The sequence below is a fragment of the Oryzias latipes genome, chromosome 5 (genome assembly GCF_002234675.1).
Source record: "Oryzias latipes chromosome 5, ASM223467v1".
NCBI lineage: Eukaryota > Metazoa > Chordata > Actinopteri > Beloniformes > Adrianichthyidae > Oryzias > Oryzias latipes.
In genome coordinates, this window is record NC_019863.2 from 22,707,212 (window position 1) to 22,725,701 (window position 18,490).

The 18,490-nt window shown below is 41.6% G+C and overlaps 1 protein-coding gene across 2 annotated transcripts in view; it reads left to right on the forward strand.

Annotated features, from left to right (window-relative positions):
* LOC101166787 (contactin-4-like) overlaps positions 1–18,490 on the forward strand; it is a 163,463-nt gene that overhangs the window by 116,627 nt on the left and 28,346 nt on the right. For both annotated transcript variants that reach the window (XR_002290266.1, XM_020703384.1), the window contains exons 10-15: positions 1,353–1,495; positions 1,577–1,706; positions 2,675–2,825; positions 11,727–11,854; positions 12,422–12,594; positions 14,927–15,044. Coding sequence is in view for 1 of the 2 variants with exons in the window: in XM_020703384.1 (XP_020559043.1) it covers positions 1,353–1,495; positions 1,577–1,706; positions 2,675–2,825; positions 11,727–11,854; positions 12,422–12,594; positions 14,927–15,044 (843 nt within the window). In the remaining variant the exon portion in view is untranslated. The remainder of the gene's footprint in view (positions 1–1,352; positions 1,496–1,576; positions 1,707–2,674; positions 2,826–11,726; positions 11,855–12,421; positions 12,595–14,926; positions 15,045–18,490) is intronic.

The window sequence follows — 18,490 nt, forward strand, 5'->3', positions numbered from 1 at the left end:
CACAAAATATGAATATTGAATTTCGTTTTTGTAGACCAGAAATAAATAAAGGTTTATCCTGATCAAAAAAACTTATGATAACATTAAATCTGGTTTCATATGAAAAGTTACATAAAATACTCACTCTAAACTTCTAAACTTAGATCGTGTGATCAGGAAAAAAACATGGATGATTATCATAGTCAGAAGTAAAAAAACAATGCGGTTTTGATCTGAGAAACAAATAAATCTGTTCCTCCTGTTTGGCCCTTAAGACTCTAAAGATCAAGTAGCTGCAGGTTGTTCCAAGAGGTTTTACAATGGCTCATAACATAATTGAACCAGTCAGAATCGAAAAAACGTACACAGATTGGAAAGTTTTGAGGGCCGCAGATTACTGATTAAATGACAGTAGCCTGTGGAGATTGGAACACCGCATTTGGCCCACAGTCCAGACTTTGGACATGCCTGATCTAAGGCAACTGCAGCACAGGAATTACTTAATAATATAAATGCGGAAAACATAAATGTGTGTCCTTAACCCTTTAAGACTGTCACTGTTGCCAGCGACCATCTACTACGCAATCAGCGTAATTCTAAACACATTGTGACGTGTACATTGATTGTGTTAACATCTCCCTATTGTGAAGTCTTGCATTTCAATGCAAAGATGCTTTTCTCAGCTTCAGAATCCATTAAAATTATGCCAATTACCTAAACAATTGAATAGTTATGGTACCACAAAGAATGTCAACACTGGAAATAAAGCTCTGAAGTTAACGTGTTTTTTGGTCCTTACTCAAAATATTACCCCAGTGTAGTTTAGCAGAACATCAACTTACGTACTCCATTGGAGGTCCATCACTTTCTTATTACCAACTAGTGAGATCCATCTTACAGGTGCAGTAGTCAGGTGCCAGTGGGAAAACAAGTGTGCATAGTGACATTAAAACAATCTCTTTGGCATTGGCAGAAAGTCTTCAGGTTGAGTGGCGGCATTTGAACTCAAAGTCTTTCTTCTTGAAATGTTTTGCCACTTGGATGAGTCGAGACTGATGAGGCCACTTGGATGATGGTAAAACGCTTCAAGAAAAAAGACTTTAGGCCCAGATGCCATGACTCAACTTCAAAACAACATCGCCCGGATAAATGAAAATATTCAATATTCAACATATTGACAGAAGGATTTGTCAAATATTTCATGGCCTTAATCAACATTATCAGCTCTCCAGCTTAAGGTATCAAATAAGATTACGGGTAAATACGTATTTTCCAGTGATCAAGAGTGTTTTGTTGTTGCAACAAATTTATAATACATGTGCTTTGTACTTTTGTAACTAAATGTATTAATTCTAACCCCATCTCTACTGTAGATGTGGAACATCTACACTGGGGCCAAACACTAAAAGATGCTCAAATGGCCATCGATGCCAACCTGCAGTGGGAGTGCAAAGCCTTTGGTGAACCCAGGCCCACCTATAGATGGTTAAAGAACGGCCAACCACTTACAACACATGTAAGAAAAAAGCACCAAACAATATTTTCTGAATGAATGAAAACCCCAAAATGTGTGAAAACCCTGGTTTGTTTTCTTTAGGATAGGATCCACACTGAAGCCAACACACTGACAATTTCAAAGATTGCTCTGTCAGACTCCGGGATGTATCAGTGCATTGCTCAGAATGCCTTTGGATCCATCCACGCCAGTGCTGAGCTCAAAGTTGCAGGTAAGTCCAGCTGTTGTTTGCAACTGGAAAACGTTTTAGACCTTTCATTAATGACCATTAATTTGGTCGTTAATCAACAGTTTGGCAGAGAGTTTTGATGCCGGATTCCCTTCCTGACACAACCCTGTATTTTCAAAGCACAGGGACACCCAGATAGGCGGAAGCACGAAGATTTAGTTTGAGTTGGATGAGGTGAGACTGATTTAGTTTTAGTTCATTGCACGCACTGGGAATTGAACCCAGGTTTCCTGTGTGACAGTCCTACACTCAGATCATGGCGATTAAAGAGACTCAAAAACAGGCAACAAAAAAAATTGTTAGTTTAAAAATTCCCTGAAATAATCAGTGCTCACATTGTTGCTTTATATTTGGTTGCGAAAGAAAGTTAAAGAAGTTATGGAAGTGTAAAATTTCTAATATGACAGAGTATTAGTATTGTTATGACTTTATTTTTTATAAATGTATTGTTATTTAATTTTATAATGGCCTTAATACTCTGTTGAACTTCACACAAAATTGTGTGATTGGTTGTGTGACCAACCATTGAATGTGTCCTAAAACATATTTTTGTGGCACAAGACCCTGCTTTCATTAAATATTTTTATTTGTTTTCTCTATACCTACATTTTTAAGAAAATTCATTCTACAAAAAACAAAACAAAAAAATGCTGGATTCCTAATTTTTCTGGTCACCTCCAACACAGCAGAGGTGGAACCAGCTGACCAATCTGACCACTGTGTTTTTAGTTAAGTGACTGCACGTCTTTTCTGTGAAAACAGTGTGAAAGAGCGTTCCACAGGACCATGGCATTTTCTTTTTATTTCCATAATTGCTCGAAAAGTGAGCCAGGCTGCCGGTGAGATGTAATTTCTGTAATTGCCCGTGATGCACTTGACATTTTGTTGATGTGAAGCTACGTCCGTCCACAAAGCGAGACAAATGGCTTCAAACTGGGCGTCTCCCGCAGCATCGCCGCCTGACTTCACACGGAGGCCGGTGAAAAAAGCCACGGTTCTCCAGAGAGGCGGAGAGCTGGTGCTAGAATGTCGCCCTGACGCATCACCCAGAGCCACCATCTTGTGGTGGAGAGGAAGTGATCTTCTAAGAGGCGGTGGGAGGTGAGAGCCCCACACATGGTACAGATGCCCTTGTTGTTTTAAATGTCCTTGTTAGGTCAATGAAACGTTGTCTTCACAGTCAAAAAATAAAGGGGAAAATCTCTTCTAGAGGCATAAAAAACTTCTTAATTTGATGTAACAGTTTGCATCTTCAAAGCTGTTTCACAGCTCTTCAAAGGATTGGAGGAGGCAGATGTGGGAGGAGGAGTATGGGAAAAACCTGACTCCATCCTTTAGTGAAAACTTCAGTTAGCATAAGAAGCATCTGAGACATGAAAGCTATAAACGTCTGTGTCTTTTTAGCAAACATTAATACACACAAGAGTGCAGACACACAACAACTCCTGTGATTAGTCACTGGGTGGGGGGCGGGGAGGTTCCTGTAAGCTGGGCAGGATATAAGGAAATAGAGAAAATTGGATTCTGTTTCAGATAACCCCAGAAAAACTGTCCTGAAGTTCACACCCCTTTAGTATAACTCTTCTGAAGATGGGTTTCTCCCACATGAAAGCAGGATATCCTGCATCATTATGTTGTGGAAAGGTAAGAAATGACAACTTGTCGTTTTTTTCAGGCAGACACACGCAGCAGTGTTTTACAGGTAACTACCCTAGGGCGGTTCAGTCAATTAACTCACCTGCTCAGCGTCCTATTTAAGCCCAGGTGCGCAGTTGTTCATTCTCTTTCTTACCTTCAGCGCTCATTCTTCGCCCCTCCCTCCTTCCCGGCTTCCACCTGTGGGCTCCGTAAAGGGGGGTTTTGTTACCCGAAAGTTTTATGGAAATTTCTCATGGAATTGAACAGAGCCTTATGCCAAACGAAAAAGATGTGAATGCCAACTTAAAGAATGTGGAAAATTAATTATGTCAAATAAATATTTCTTACTGCAAGAGTTGTCTGACTGAAAACCATGCATATGGGTGGGGGGTGGGGGTCTTTCCTCAGAAACATTTTTTGTGTCATTTTCTCTCTGGGGGACAAAGTGACACCGGTTAAAACATTGGTTCTTCTTTCTGTTCTACTATATAAAATTTACAAGAATTTTGCATGAAATAAATCAAGACCTATGACACGTGTGTTCCAGCCACCACATCCAATGAAAAGTCTATGTATATTCTTATATGCGCGTTTCAGGCTTCTGCGTTCAAAACTCTGGTATTTCATGCATCATTGCGAAAAATTTTAAAGTCAGTTTTTGGGCTTTACACACAAAACAAGTGGCCATTGAAGGTGTGTTAATAGTTAAACCAGTTGAACTTTGGCCAATCAGGGACTCCGGTTTGGTAGTGAAGAGCCAACTGTTTGAAAATTGATCATGGAGGAGAAATTAATAAGTGCAGTTTGTGCGCGGTTGGAATTCTATGACACCAAATCTTTCATAAATCCCAGAAGAGCTGTGAAAAAAAAAGCCAAAAGATCTGCACCACTTCAACATTTCGCACCAAGCCTCTACCAACTGCAAGTACGTGCACTGGAATCAGGTAACGACTGTCCAGGGTGAACGCCATGCTAAAAGAACCCTCATCAAATGCCTGGTGTGTACCATGTAGGTATCTAACCATTGATTTAAACAGCAATTCGATTCATATCATAGCTTAACATACGATTCAATTGATATTGGTTTATTTTGGACGATCCAATTCAATTCGATTCACTGACCTAAAATTGATCCAGGACATTTGGCCAAAAATTCAACCAGAAGAAAATGCCTGTGTACTGAACAATGCAGCTGAAGTTTTCCAGATTCCTTGTATTTTGTTCCAAGATAATCAAGTGTACATTCATGGCAAAACCATTTACATTTTAGTTTATTCTAGTCCACTTTTTTCCCACATAAAAATAACACTAATGTAACATAATTAGAACATTACACAACACTACTGTATATGGTCACAAGTCTTTGCAAAATTTAAAGTGTCACAGAAACAGTTAAAAAAATCTGCAATGCTTCAGTCCAAATGGCACTTTTTATTGATTATAATCGATTTTTTTAATCATATGAAAGTTAGTTAATTAATTTTAATTACGTTTTCCTAAATTGAATAATTTAAGCTGGATCAACTAGTTTCTTTTTTCTGTGTAAATCAGAAGTTTTTTTTTTCTTCTAATAATTCTTGTAAGTTTACATTCACATCTAATAGCAAATGATAAGCTTCAGAAAAAACACACAGCTTATTGTATAAAATTGTTTCTCTCTTATCTTCTTTTTCTCAAATAAATTCCTAGGAGCATAAATGAAGCCCATCTTTTGACCTCTGGTTTTATCTAAGCCAAAGAGAAACGCTTTTAGCAGCGTTTCACTAATCAAACTACTTCATTTTGACCCCCAGATTTAATATGTATTCACTCCGGCCATGCAGGAAAGCCCGTACACAGAGAGCAAGCCTGACATGCAGTTATTTATTGACAAAAATATCAAAGGCTGAGTGATGGAGGTGTACTCAGAACATGACCTGAGGGGCGATGAGGTGCAGAACAAACACAAACGTGAAGAACTATCTGCTTTGCAGACAAACTCGGTTCCGGACTGTGAGTTTCTATTATTTTCCAAATGTGCGGCGCCTCAATAACGCATCTCTTTTTTTCCCTCAAAAGCAGCCCATTGAAAACATGATAAATAATCCATCCCAGTGGAAACATTGTGAGGCAGAGCTGGGAGATTTTCTATGGGAGCACGGCTGTACATATTGATCAGAGAGAGAAGGGAGAACAGCAGCAAAAGACTTCACACTTCATCTGACTCCCACAAAACGCAGCATGCAAATCAATTACACAAAGGGACTCAGTTTGTGTTGCTAAATGGAGAGATTAAGCAGTTTGGTATGGCTGTGCGAATGCTCTCTTATTCATCTGTACTTCCTAAGACACAGTTTGAAAAGCAAACTTTTTTTTTTACTGTTGTTAAAAGTGTTCAAATATTCCAGGACTGCTGATTGGGTATTAAGATAGAAGTTACTTTTTACCAAACCAGTTAATTGGAATAGTAGAAGAGTTTCCAATGGGTGGTTGTGTGGCAAAGACTCGAAAACTGGGACCTAACCTATGCAAAACTAAACTTGAAGGCTTGGATTGTGGGGTTAAACCACCAAATGGGTCCAGAGTGTTGCTGTTACTGCAGCTCACTGCTCCCTCCTGGCAGAGGGGTCAAATGAGGAGAGCAAACTTTAGATTCACTGGAATGTGTGGCTGCTAAAGGCACCCGCTGAATGCAAATGTACCTCTGTGTCTGAGCCTGGAGAGAAGACAACCCAAGATGAGTTCTCTACTGTTGACACAACGTCACTATTGCTACTTTCATGGTTTCCATGCAAACTCACCAAAAAGAGAAATATGGATGTAAACGAAAAAGTATTTTCTGCAATTTTTTTTTCGTTCTTGTTTTTGTAGTTTATCAGATTTAAAAAATGGGTCAAACAAAGGTCAAATTCTACAAAAAACAGACAAACAATTTTTTGTAAGAGGAAATTCAAACTGTTCTTTGCCAGACTACAATCTGATCCTATACAGACCAGATCACACATATACCAGATCACATTCAGACCAGATCACACTTATATCAGATCCCATTTAGACCAGATCACATTCAGACCAGATCACACGTATACCAGATCACATTCAGACCAGATCACACTTATACCAAATCACATTCAGATCAGATCACACTTATAACAGATCCCATTTAGACTAGATCACACTTATACCAAATCCCATTCAGACCAGATCACACTTATATCAGATGCCATTTAGACCAGATCACATTCAGACCAGATCACACTTATACCAAATCACATTCAGACCAGATCACACTTATATCAGATCCCATTTAGACCAGATCACATTCAGACCAGATCACACTTATACCAAATCACATTCAGACCAGATCACACTTATACCAGATCCCATTTAGACTAGATCACACTTATACCAGATCCCATTCAGACCAGATCACACTTATATCAGATGCCATTTAGACCAGATCACACTTATATCAGATGCCATTTAGACCAGATCACATTCAGACCAGATCACACTTATACCAAATCACATTCAGACCAGATCACACTTATACCAGATCCCATTCAGACCAGATCACATTCAGAACAGATCACACTCTAACTTGATTGTGTTAAGTATGGATATTTTTTTTTTTTTTTTTTTTTTTTTTTTTTTTTTTTTTTTAACTTGTCCTGTCCAACAGCTAGGCAAACAGATGAGAGCTGAGGGCCTCTTGTGTTGGACATATTTTATTCTAACAAGAGGGGTTATTCATCTTCAGACAAACCAAAGGTATGTCTGAATAAACCCCTTTTGTAATTGAGGCCAAACTTTATTAATTTCAATCATGTTTGAAAATCTTTGGTGTTGGACCGGACGGAAAAGGAAAGAGGGGAACAAGAGAGAGGGACGTTAGAGAGAGGGGGGGGTAGGAGGGTGATAATAGGAGGGGAAGGGGGGTAAGACCATGAAGCAGCATAGAGCAGACAGGTTTACTGGTTGTTTATCGTTACGGTACGGTTCAAATGTAGTACAAAAAGGGCGGGGCCTGTTCACACACACTCAAATATTATCAACACCCCTGCTAGCCGCAGAAATGTCCACATGTCAACATGCACACAAAACAGATAGTGTTCACGAACGCATACCTATGCCTTTAAACCAACTAGTGTGAAATCTTTCATTCATTCAATCATGCAAACTATTAGTGCAAAGGTGAGCTAACACCTGTGCTCAGGTGAGTGTTTATGTTCTTCTAAAATGGATGGTGGAATGTGAAAAGAAGGAGGAGGAGCGCCCAGCCACCCCCACACCCATACCCCCGCCGCAGCAGCAGCGGCAGCCGGAATCCCCCCACCGCCACACGGGAACTGGCAGGGAACAACCGCCGCCCGGGCGACCAAGACCGCCACCCAGGCCAGGGCCAGCAGGACCGCCGCGAGGCCCCCAGAGCCAGAGAGCAGGGAGGCGCAGAGGGAAAGAGAGCGCCGCCCCAGCCCAGCCAGGAAAGCAGCCCCCCGCCGCGCCGGAAGAGCCCAACGCAGGGCCCCACCGGAGAGGGACGCCCACAGCCCCAGACGAGCACCCCACCACCACCCAGGAGTTCCGGGCATCCCCCCGCCCCGACCCCAGGTACGAGCCAGGACCCCCCAAGGGAGACCCGCTCCGCACTCCAGGCAGCCACCCACCCGGCCCACGGTTGGTCCAGGTAGGAGCAAGGCAGGGGCCCGCCGCCCCCGCCCAGGAGGGGGGAACCCCGGGGAAAAAAGGGCGGCCCATAAGGGATGTTATAAATATGGCCCGACCAGGCTCGGCCATGTTGGAAGTTTGGCGGGGCCCAGCGCCCAGGGGCAAGGACCAGGACCCACCCCCCAGGGACACGAACACCCCCGGCTCAGGTGTAATATGAACCCCCCCACCGCGCGGAGAGAGCACCGCCGGGCCCAGGGAGCCGGCACCCAAGGGACACGGCCGCCATCGCCAAGAGGCCCGCACCCCCCACCAGGGACGGGGCAGGGGACAGATGGACCCAGGTCCCACCTTCCTTGTAAAATGTGTGTGCGTGTATGGGTGTTTGAGAGGGTGTTTGTGTGCATGTGTGTGTGTTTATGTTTGAATGTATATATTGAAGGGGGAGGGGTGTGTGTACTAAGGGGGGTGCAGTTAAAATTGGCGAGTAGGGCACTAAGGGGACATCTCCTGATTACTCACAGTGATGTCCCCTCACCCTCCACACCAAGGGGCCCTAAATGTCTAAGGTGCGGTTAAAATTGGCGGGTAGGGTGCCAGGAGGACATCTGCTGCTTGCTTGCAGTGATGTCCAAGCACCCCCCCTACCAAGGACCCTACGTGTCTAAGGTGCAAATAAAACCGAAAGAGGGGGGGCCCACTCCATACGGCAACCATAGGAGGGGGGCCACTCCCAAGTAGCCCCCCCCCAAGGCGCATCGCAGGCTAAACCCCCCACCCCCTCACCCTAATATGAGGTTATATAAGGAAGGGGGTAAGTTGGGGACAGCTGGTAGACAAGTATGGATATTTAAAGGAATTTAAAAATCCAGGCTGATGTTATATTTGTAGATTGTATGCAGAAACAGACATGCTTGTTGCAGAGGAAGGAGCCCCTGATGAATAGCACAGTTCTCTTGTGAAACCTCTCATTAACTTTTCTGACCAATCGCCTGTTTCTTGGTCCCTTTAGGGGTTCTGGCTCATGTAGTCATATCACACTTTTTTACTTGTTTTGCTTCACTTCACGTGTCCTACAATCTAGTCCACCTTATGAATGAATATAGAACATTCATTTTGCCTTCACACCTTATAATCCAGTGAGTTTATGGGCTGAAAAATATATTCAATAGAAAACTAATCTAAATTTGGGTGTGGCCTGCTCACTGACAGTTAGCAGTGAAACCTTGACCTTTGGATTAGCCAGAATGGATGCGTTTTTAACAGCCATTTTTTACATTTTCATTTGTGGTATACCTTTAAACACTTCCAATTGGCAACCAGGAATGGTGGTCTCTAACGGTGGCCCAGAAAGGTCACAACACAACAAATTAACTTACCACACAACACAATACCTCACAACACAACACAATAACTTACCTCACAATACATTAACTCACAAAACAACACAATAACTTACCTCACAATACATTAACTCACAACACAAGACAATAACTTACCTCACAATACATTAACTCACAACACAAGACAATAACTTGCCTCACAACACAATAACTTACCTGACAATACATTAACTCACAACAAAAAGTAACATCACAGTGAGCTGTGGAGGGAGCACGTTTATTCTACAAGAGAAGCTTGTGTTCTGTTGTGAGTTATTGTGTTGTTGTTTTGAGTGTCGTGTGGTAAGTTAATGTGTTGTGTTGTGAGTTAATCTGTTGTGTTGTGATTTAATGTGTTATGTTGTGAGTTATTGTGTTGTGTTGTGAGTTATTGTGTTGTGAGTTAATGTGTTGTGTGGTAAGTTAATGTGTTGTGAGTTACTGTGTTGTGAGGTAAGTTTTTGTGTTGTGAGTTAATGTGTTGTGTTTTGACCCTTCTGGGCCACCGTAGTTTCTCTTAAGAGGGTTCATTTCCCAGATGGCTTGTAACCCCACCCCTTTGTGTGTCCTCTCAGAGGAGCTGAAGATAGGGGTTCCAGCTTCTAGCTGAGTATTCTTTTTTTTCGTTTTAATCTGACATAATCATGCAGGAATTGAAAATTGAATTTGTGCCGAAAAGATGCTTTAACCAATACCCCAACCTCTATCAACAAGTTGATTTAATCAACACTAGATTTGGACGTTTATCTATGTGCATAATCAATCTTTATAGATTGAAAGTATTTCACAAAATTTATTTAATCCATTTATTGTTTTATTAGCAATAAAATGAAAACCCAGTGGATTGTTTCAACAGAAACTGTGGATGTTTCTTAAAGAAATGAGCGTTGTCAGACAAACCCGGCTCCTCTCGCTCTGCTGGATGGATATTGATTGTTTTAGTTGCTGATCTTCATTCTATTTTATGTGAGAGCTGGAGAAACTGGGGAGAGAAACGCATCCAGAGAACCAGTTTTAGTTCAAGACTCAAAAAGTCATCTAAAACATTAATGGGGCTTTCGTCTGACAATTCCACAGCAGACGGAACAGCAGGCCTGTCAAACAGCAGGCGTACCTCAACTCTGCATTGGAAAAAAACAACTGTTTACATCCTTTTCTCTCTCTGTCTGAAATGTAGATTTGCTCTCTTCTTTTTGAGTGTGAATAATATTTTTTCAGAAATGGTCCTTGTGTTTTGTTGCTGCATATAGATGGTGTTTCACTAAAGCCTTAGTCACAACTGCCCTTAGGGGTGGATACGAGCTGTCTGCGGGCAAAAAATGGGCAAACCGGAAAGGGGCAAGCAGGTGACCTGCAAAATAGTTTTGGACTGTAGACTGTGTGAACCAGTAGAGCAAAAATGTTTCTTTGGGCTGTAGTGAACACTTAAAATACACAAGGTAAAGGTCATGTCACACAGAGACAATGCCACGTATGAAATTTTTGGTCTTTCGCTATACTTGATGTGATGTACGTAATTCATAAATGTCTTGCGTTTGTGCTTCGTCGATGTCCACAGATGTCCGTTGAAGGTTTTGACTGATGGGTCTTTATGTGAATTTGGTTTTGAGCTCTTCAAAAATTTTACTGACTTGAATGCAAACAGCATAATAATCACGTTGATTTTCGTGTTCTACCCTTCTCCGGTGGACTCCAACTTGGCAACATTGACTCGCACTGACCGCTAACCATCCCAAGGCGTGCTTGAAGTCCCGGCTTGATGAAACAGACTGAACAAAATCTTCAAAAAGTACTAAGGAAATCCAGTGGTCCCCTTTACAGAACCTGGATGTGCAGAGACGTTCTGTCTATAAAGATTATGGACAGAACGGGTGATGGAGAGCAGCGCTGACGGAGTCCAAAATAGTCTGTACAGTACATTTACTGCTGTGTAAACTAAAAGCTGCTGGTTCAGATGTAGTGATTATTTATGCATTTGTAATTTTTAAACTCTGAATTATGTAAATGTTTTAGATTTACCAGTGTTTTTTCATTTATTTGTTTTCTTTCCCAAAGCTTTTGTTCTGTTATCGTGGGCATTTAAAGCTATTCTATTGTCAAAGCTCAGTTTGTTTGTTTTTCACAAAAGCTTCGTTCTGCTTCAGCTGTCATAATTGTCATCTTCTGAAGTGTGCAAATAGACTTTTAGAGCCGATACTGAAGCTTGCATCTAAACGGGAATAAATGACGCTCTGCTTCAGACAGTTAGACTGCTTTTTTGTTGTTGTTTTTAAAGCCAATTAAGCAAATGAGAGACCTTTTGTTGTGTTTTCCTTTTTTTTGTCACTCACATCAGACAGACGGTCATGGAGGATGGGACGCTCCGCGTTACCAACATTACCAAGTTGGATGAAGGCAGGTACACATGTGTGGCCAGAAACCATTTTGGAGCGTCGAGCAGCTCGGGGTTGCTGGTGGTGAAAGGTATGGACGCTACTTTTGGAATCCAGTGTCTTCTAAATAAAAGCCTCTCAGCTTTTGTTCTGTCGCAAAAAAACTACCTGAACCATGAAATTGATAATAAATATAAAAACCTTTTATGCCCCCGCCGCCTTCTGACAGACGTATAAGTCATCTGCAGTTTTGTCAGCTTTGAATTATTGCTCATGTAACCGAGCAGGCGAACGGCCGCCACAGCTGTGACTGAGGGGTCCTTTCATTTCATTTAAGACATTCTGTCTGTTTTTTTTGTTGTTGTGTTTTTTGCTTTTAAACAATCACGATTACACAGAGAGTCTGTTATTTTCTTACTAGCCTACTTTGTGATTGCAGTGAGTTTAATTATTCATTGCTCAGCTTGCAAGAGGCTTCTCATTTCTAACTGGTTATTTAAGGTCACTTAATTATGCTGATAGACCAGAATCTGTCTCTCTATTCAGGGAAAATTAAGGTTTATTACCTCCTTCATTGGCCCAGATTTTATAGCAGCACAGTCTCTCTGTGTCGCCAGTGAAAAATGATCCTCTTTTATCTCCTCCTCTGCCGCCGCAGAGCCCACCAAGATCATTGCTCCACCTCTAAGTTCAGACGCTTCTGTGGGACAGAGTCTGGTGCTGCCCTGTGAGGTTGCCAGCGATTCGACCCTCAGCCCCGTCTTCAAGTGGTTTTTCAACGGCAAAGCTATTGATTTCAACAGGCAGGATCACTTTGAGATGATTGGAGGGGTAGGTACCAGTGTGATGCAATTTATGGCAAATATCGAGTTTGTTTTGTATCTGAGACAGACTGACATGGGCCATGGGTGGTTGGAAGCAAAACGTGAACTCTGATCAAAGCTTGACAGTGTTGCCAACAATATATTTACCTGTAGCTAGCAGCTCAATGTTTTACTTTAAAGAGTTAAACTGAGAAAAAAAAATGTTCAATATGACCAAAGGTCACCCAAAAATGGAATCTTTTTGCACTGAGCTTTGCTTTGATTCTGAGGTTTGAGTTGAGGCTCAACTTTTCCACACCAGAGCTTCCCCAAACGCTCTATAAGCGTTTGGGGAATTTAACGGGTTCCAAAAGATGAGAAAAGCAACTTTCCGGTGATATGCAACACTTTAACAATAGGAAAAGGATTTGTCACATGCATGCTGCGCATTTTTGGGTTGTCTTGGCCCGCAGAGGGGTCATGGAGAAGAACGGGGGAGGTTCAAGACCCATCTAAAGGAGAGCAATGTTGTATCCTGTAGTTCCCTTGAGACTAGTTGAAAATGGAGCGTGTCATTTTTGTGTGGTACCAGTGTGTGTCGTATTTGTGAGGCTAACAACAGTTACGCGCACTTATGACAAACGGATGATGCCGCCGTACGGCGCCCTTGCGCCACACTCTAGGAAGGTGTGTGTACTGGCTCGATAGTGACCGATTCACAAAATTGGGGGCCGGCTCTCGAAAAAATAAAGAATCTGTACAACAGGCCTGCATCTAAACGTCTTTACCCTCACTTTGCACTTGTGTTTTGTATAAGTGTTCACGTCAACCTGGACTCGCACGATGCCCGTAGAAAGACCGCGCACCACTGCAGACCGCGCATCCACCCATAAGGGCAGCTGTCTAATGTTTAAGGTCATTTTTTTGACCATGTTTAGAATGTTCCTCTGTTTAGTTACTGGCTGCCTTTGATCAATATTTGCTCATCTAATGAAATGACATGAGTGCCAAGATAAAACCCGCTTTTGAGTTTTATTTCATTACTATTTTGACTTGATATAACATCACAAACCCAGCAAAACACAGTCCATCCTACATGTTAGCGGCATTAGAGCATTAACAATAACCCCCAAGCTTGTTTTTAATACGTAAAAAACAGACCGATAGGGCTAAAGCAAACTTTACTGTGACTACGCTAACGCCCAACCTCAGAATACCACTGTCCAACATTAGGTGGGTTGACATAAAACCCCGATTTGGTTTGCAACTCAGAAAAAAAAGAGATTTTTTGACAGAGCGCTGTGTCAATATCTTGGTCAGGGCCAGTTAGAAACAGGGCGGCAGTGGCTCGGGTGGTTGAGCAGGTCGTCCAATGATCAAAGGGTCGGCGGCGCGATCACTGCTTCCTCCAGTCTACCGTCGTTGTGTCCTTGGGCAAGACGCCTCACCGCAGATAAATTTTATCTATTATTATTGCATACCTCTAAAACACCTAGACATCGACAAGCACAACCAGAATTTATCCATATAGAAGGCCATCGGATATTTATGGCACACTGTAGGTTTTTTTTAAAGTTCAAGCTTGTAAGTGCGCAGAAAATCTAGAAAACAGCTCGGCTTGTTTGGCCGTCGGGTTTAGTTGAATGTCCATCTTAGAGCCAAAAAATAATTGGTGTTTGTGAATAAATGTGCCATTGTTTTTGTACCAAACGTCTTTTTCTGGCTAAATTAAGCAAATGACTTTCCGTACTTGTATTTTAAGCATGGATGTAAAACTAAATATTGACTCATTAACTGAAGAGCTCAGTTCAGTTTCTATTCAAAAATAGTCACTTTTCTTTACTCAAAACAGAAGAATAATTAAAATACAGTACTTCTATCAATTTCTTAGCGAGGCCATTAAGTGAGTCTCTCCCGAGCTCCACCTCTACTTTCAAGCAGAACTAATTTTCTGGGAAAGCACCGGGGGAGATGTTTCATTTTATTTGCGGGTGTGTCAAACACCCTGTTGTAGTTAATTCTGAGCAGCTGGCAGATGTTGGTGACAGCCTGCAGCAGATCTCTCTGTATGAGCGCATCAGCCGGCTTCCTCCGGAACAAAGCAGTGTTGCATTTTCCCGGTTATAAGATTTATGATTCCTTTGGTTTGCGGCCCACTGACAAGGAAGCACAGTGATGGCATTTCTAACCAAAAAACAGCTGGCAAACGTCTTATTCTTTTGCAGGGGGATCAAATCTATGGTTACCACTTAAGTGAACCAGCATCAAGTGCATCAAAGCATTTCTAAAAGTGTTGCTGTAATCATTGATTTGGACGCTGAAAACAACCCTTTAAAACATGTGGTCTTTGTGGCCTTTAGGGGTTTGCAGGCGACCTGATGGTGAGGAACGTCCAGCTGAAGCATGCCGGGAAGTACGTGTGCATGGTGCAGACCGAGGTCGACACAGTTTCTGCTGCAGCAAACCTGATCGTCAGAGGTAAAGCTGTCTTTTCTCCAGACTTTAGGACCGTTTGTGTCACACTTGCAGGTTTGATATCTGCTAGCGCTTATTTTACTCAAACAGTTTGCTGTTGGCTCACCTGAAATCTGGTCCACTTTAGAACAAATGCCTCTGTTCACTTGCAAATGAATTTGGGTGCAGTTTACGTCAGTGGAAATGTACATAAACATGTCGGGAAAAAAGAATCCAAACAAAGTGCTTCCATGGTTTAAATGCTGTTTGTTGCAAGTAAAAAATGTAAGGCCTTAGTCACATGCACCCGCACAGGGGTTGACTTGTAGGGGTGCTGCGGATTTTTGGGTTGTTCAGGCCATAGACAGTCGTAGAAAGGAGCGGCCACATCTTAAAGAGAGCGTGGGTGTGTACTGTAGTTTCCTTCAGGCCACATTAAGGGACGTCATGAAAATGGAACATACAATTGTCGTGCCTTTCGTAAGTGTGTTGTGAAAATTGTGTAAGGATGTTTGTTGCATGCACTTACGACGTAGGAGGGATGCTATTGCACAGTGCCCTAATGCTGCACTCTAGTGGTTTGGAAAGTGGGCGCATTGGGTCATTACTGAGTACGCGGGCATGCTGCAGGTTGATTGTCTAATTTCTAACAGTGCGCACAGAGCGTGCAACGCTTGAACCCCACTAACGACCCCTTTGTACAGTGTGCAGGTGTCGCATGGCTGAAAAAAAAGAAAAAACCTGTACGACACGCCTGCATCTCACCTGCTGTTTTTTTACGTGTGTATGGAGTGATATTTGTGCCACGACGTTGCACACCAAACTTTCTAAGGTGCAAACGAAAATATTAAATATATGCTTTTCAAAAAAAAAATTTCTGTCGCGCTAAACTGAAACTTATCTAAGGAAAATCAAAGATAGGAAAAAGCTAGATGTGACACAACGCATGCGGAAACGTCTTTTGCAAACGCAAAAATATTTTTTGAAAGCAAAAAAAATAATAATGTAAAGCAAAAAACAAAGTTTTTGAAAGCAAAAAAATGTTTTAAAGCAGAGAAAAAATTTTTTGAAAAGAAAATATGTGTGCAACGTAGTGGCAAATATAAAATATAACTCCATACATGTGGACCTGTCGCCTGAATGCAGTGCGTAGAAAAGAATGTACATAAACATTTTTGCTTTATGGGCTCTTCTGGGGCTCACCTTCATGTTGTGCACAAGAGACACGGCGAGGTCGGAGGTTGATTGACAAGATTTAAGATGATTGACAGTTAAAGAAAATGTTTTTTCAAGAACAGGTTGATTTTTAGTTGATCACTAAATTGTAATGAAAACTTGTAAATTCAGTAAAATATACTATTTTTACACGTTGGTGTCTTTTTACCTTAATTTAAAAGTATATATATATATATATATATATATATATATAGGAGTTTTCGTAGAAGAAGAATCACAAAGCTTCAGATTAAGTTTCAGATTAAGACAGTTAAACTCAGCAGCAAATCCAGCCTATGCAGCTTTTCACATCCAAATTCTATTTACATGTGTAATCGGAAACACAGCAGCTTCAGGATCTTCTTTCAGGAGCAGGTAGTCCCACTGAGAACGCTGTGCTCCCTCTGCAGATTTCTAGGGCTTAGTGGGAAATCTGGTGTCAGTTCTCCCAGTCCAAGCCTGCTTGATCTCATGTTACTTCCTTTGATTTCACTGTAATTCTGAGAGGAAAACAGGCTCTCCTTTTTTTTTAAACCAAATCCTTTGAATTATCATTGTCTGTTGCTAACATCATCACATCTTCCTTCAGACAAAAAAAAAAAAACTGGCTGTTTTTTTTTTTGTACCACATTAATGTTATTGCTGCAAATCAGGAGCATGCAGTCGGACAGATGTAGATCATATAGTTTAATGGAAAACAAACACTGCAGAGACACAATGATAAGGTGTTAAGCTACTAGAGTTTATGTTGTGTGATTTTCTTTTGGCTTTCTCTTCACACGTCAGTCTCTGACGGCATGAAAACAGCTTCAAATAAATACAGCCGACGATTTTCTCTGAAGCTATTTTCACATGCAACCGTACAGGGGGCGACCTGTACGAGCTCTACAGGTTTTTGGGTTGTGGGGAGTAGCAGCCGGTTTAAGGTGCATCTTAAGGGGAGCGCAAGTGTGTGTTGCAGTTCCCTTTAGCCATGTGTTCACACTGGACAAGCAGGGAGGGGCTGCTTCTTCTTTCTCTACTATTTACCAGCGCACAGTTGGAAGGGACCTGGTGCACAATGCTGAGGCGGTGTAAATCTCATGAATGTTGCTCCAGGCCTTTTTATTTCGCAGCTGTGTTTCATGTATAATCTCACCCGGACACAAATCACTATTATTAATTTCTTCTCCATGATCAACTGTCAAACGTTTTAAAGTTCCATAAATGAAAAAAGGACACCATCCTTAAGTCATTACAAATCAGAGATCCTAATGGTCAAAGCTTGACCTGCATAAACTTTCAACGCACATATAAAGGCCATGTGTTTCGCACGTAGAGCCCACGAACTGTCCTAAAAATCTGCATAGCTGTGCACAAATGCAAGCGTGTTGAACGGGGAAACCTGAAACGCATGTTTACTTGACTTTTCATTAAAAGTGGTTGCTTGAACGGACGTTGCTCAGGGCGGCGTGAAGGTAGCTTTGGTAGCTTCCATTGAGACACGGGCTTATCTGCGTGCGAAAAATGAACAAACCTGTGAGAGGTTCATATAGAACACGTACCTAATACCTTAACAGCTCTAACAGGCCTTTTGTGCAGTGTGCAGGATTTGTGCGAGACAAAAAAATGCAGAAATAACACCTGCATCTCACTTACTTCACCCTTATTAATCCCCAAGTGTTGTATACATTTTTGGTAAGACCTGTTGCAAAAATCATACCCCATAGAAAATTATGAGCATGGACATTTTCACCCTACAGGCTCTCTGAACTTTATTTTAACGCAGGTCGCCTGCATGCATACCCATTTATTCACCTGCAAACAGCCCGAATCCACCCTGAACTTCAGATAGAAAAAGTTTTGAACTTCCATGACTCCCAATGACACAATTCTTTGACTTCCTGTTTGTGGCTGGTTAAAAAATAAAAGTAACTGGAGCCAAATCCTTTCTATCACTGACCACTAGTTCCTGTCCTCTTCAAAGCAAGACAATCCAGCTTCACCTATGTAGTTAAGTTTAACATCCACAACTATTCTGGAGGTAGAATTGTAATTTTGTAATTTTATAATTTTTAAAAACAATGTTGTTCAAACTGCAGTATTGCTGGGCACATTTATTTTACAATGACTAGTAGCAGGAGCAAAGGGAACTCCAAAATATTGGCCAAACCCCTCTGAATTAAATGAATGAGGGCATGATTGAAACTTTACAACTCCTTTAGGAGTACCAAAGGGCCTCACTATAAAAGGAAAACTGAAAAAAGTTTAAAAAA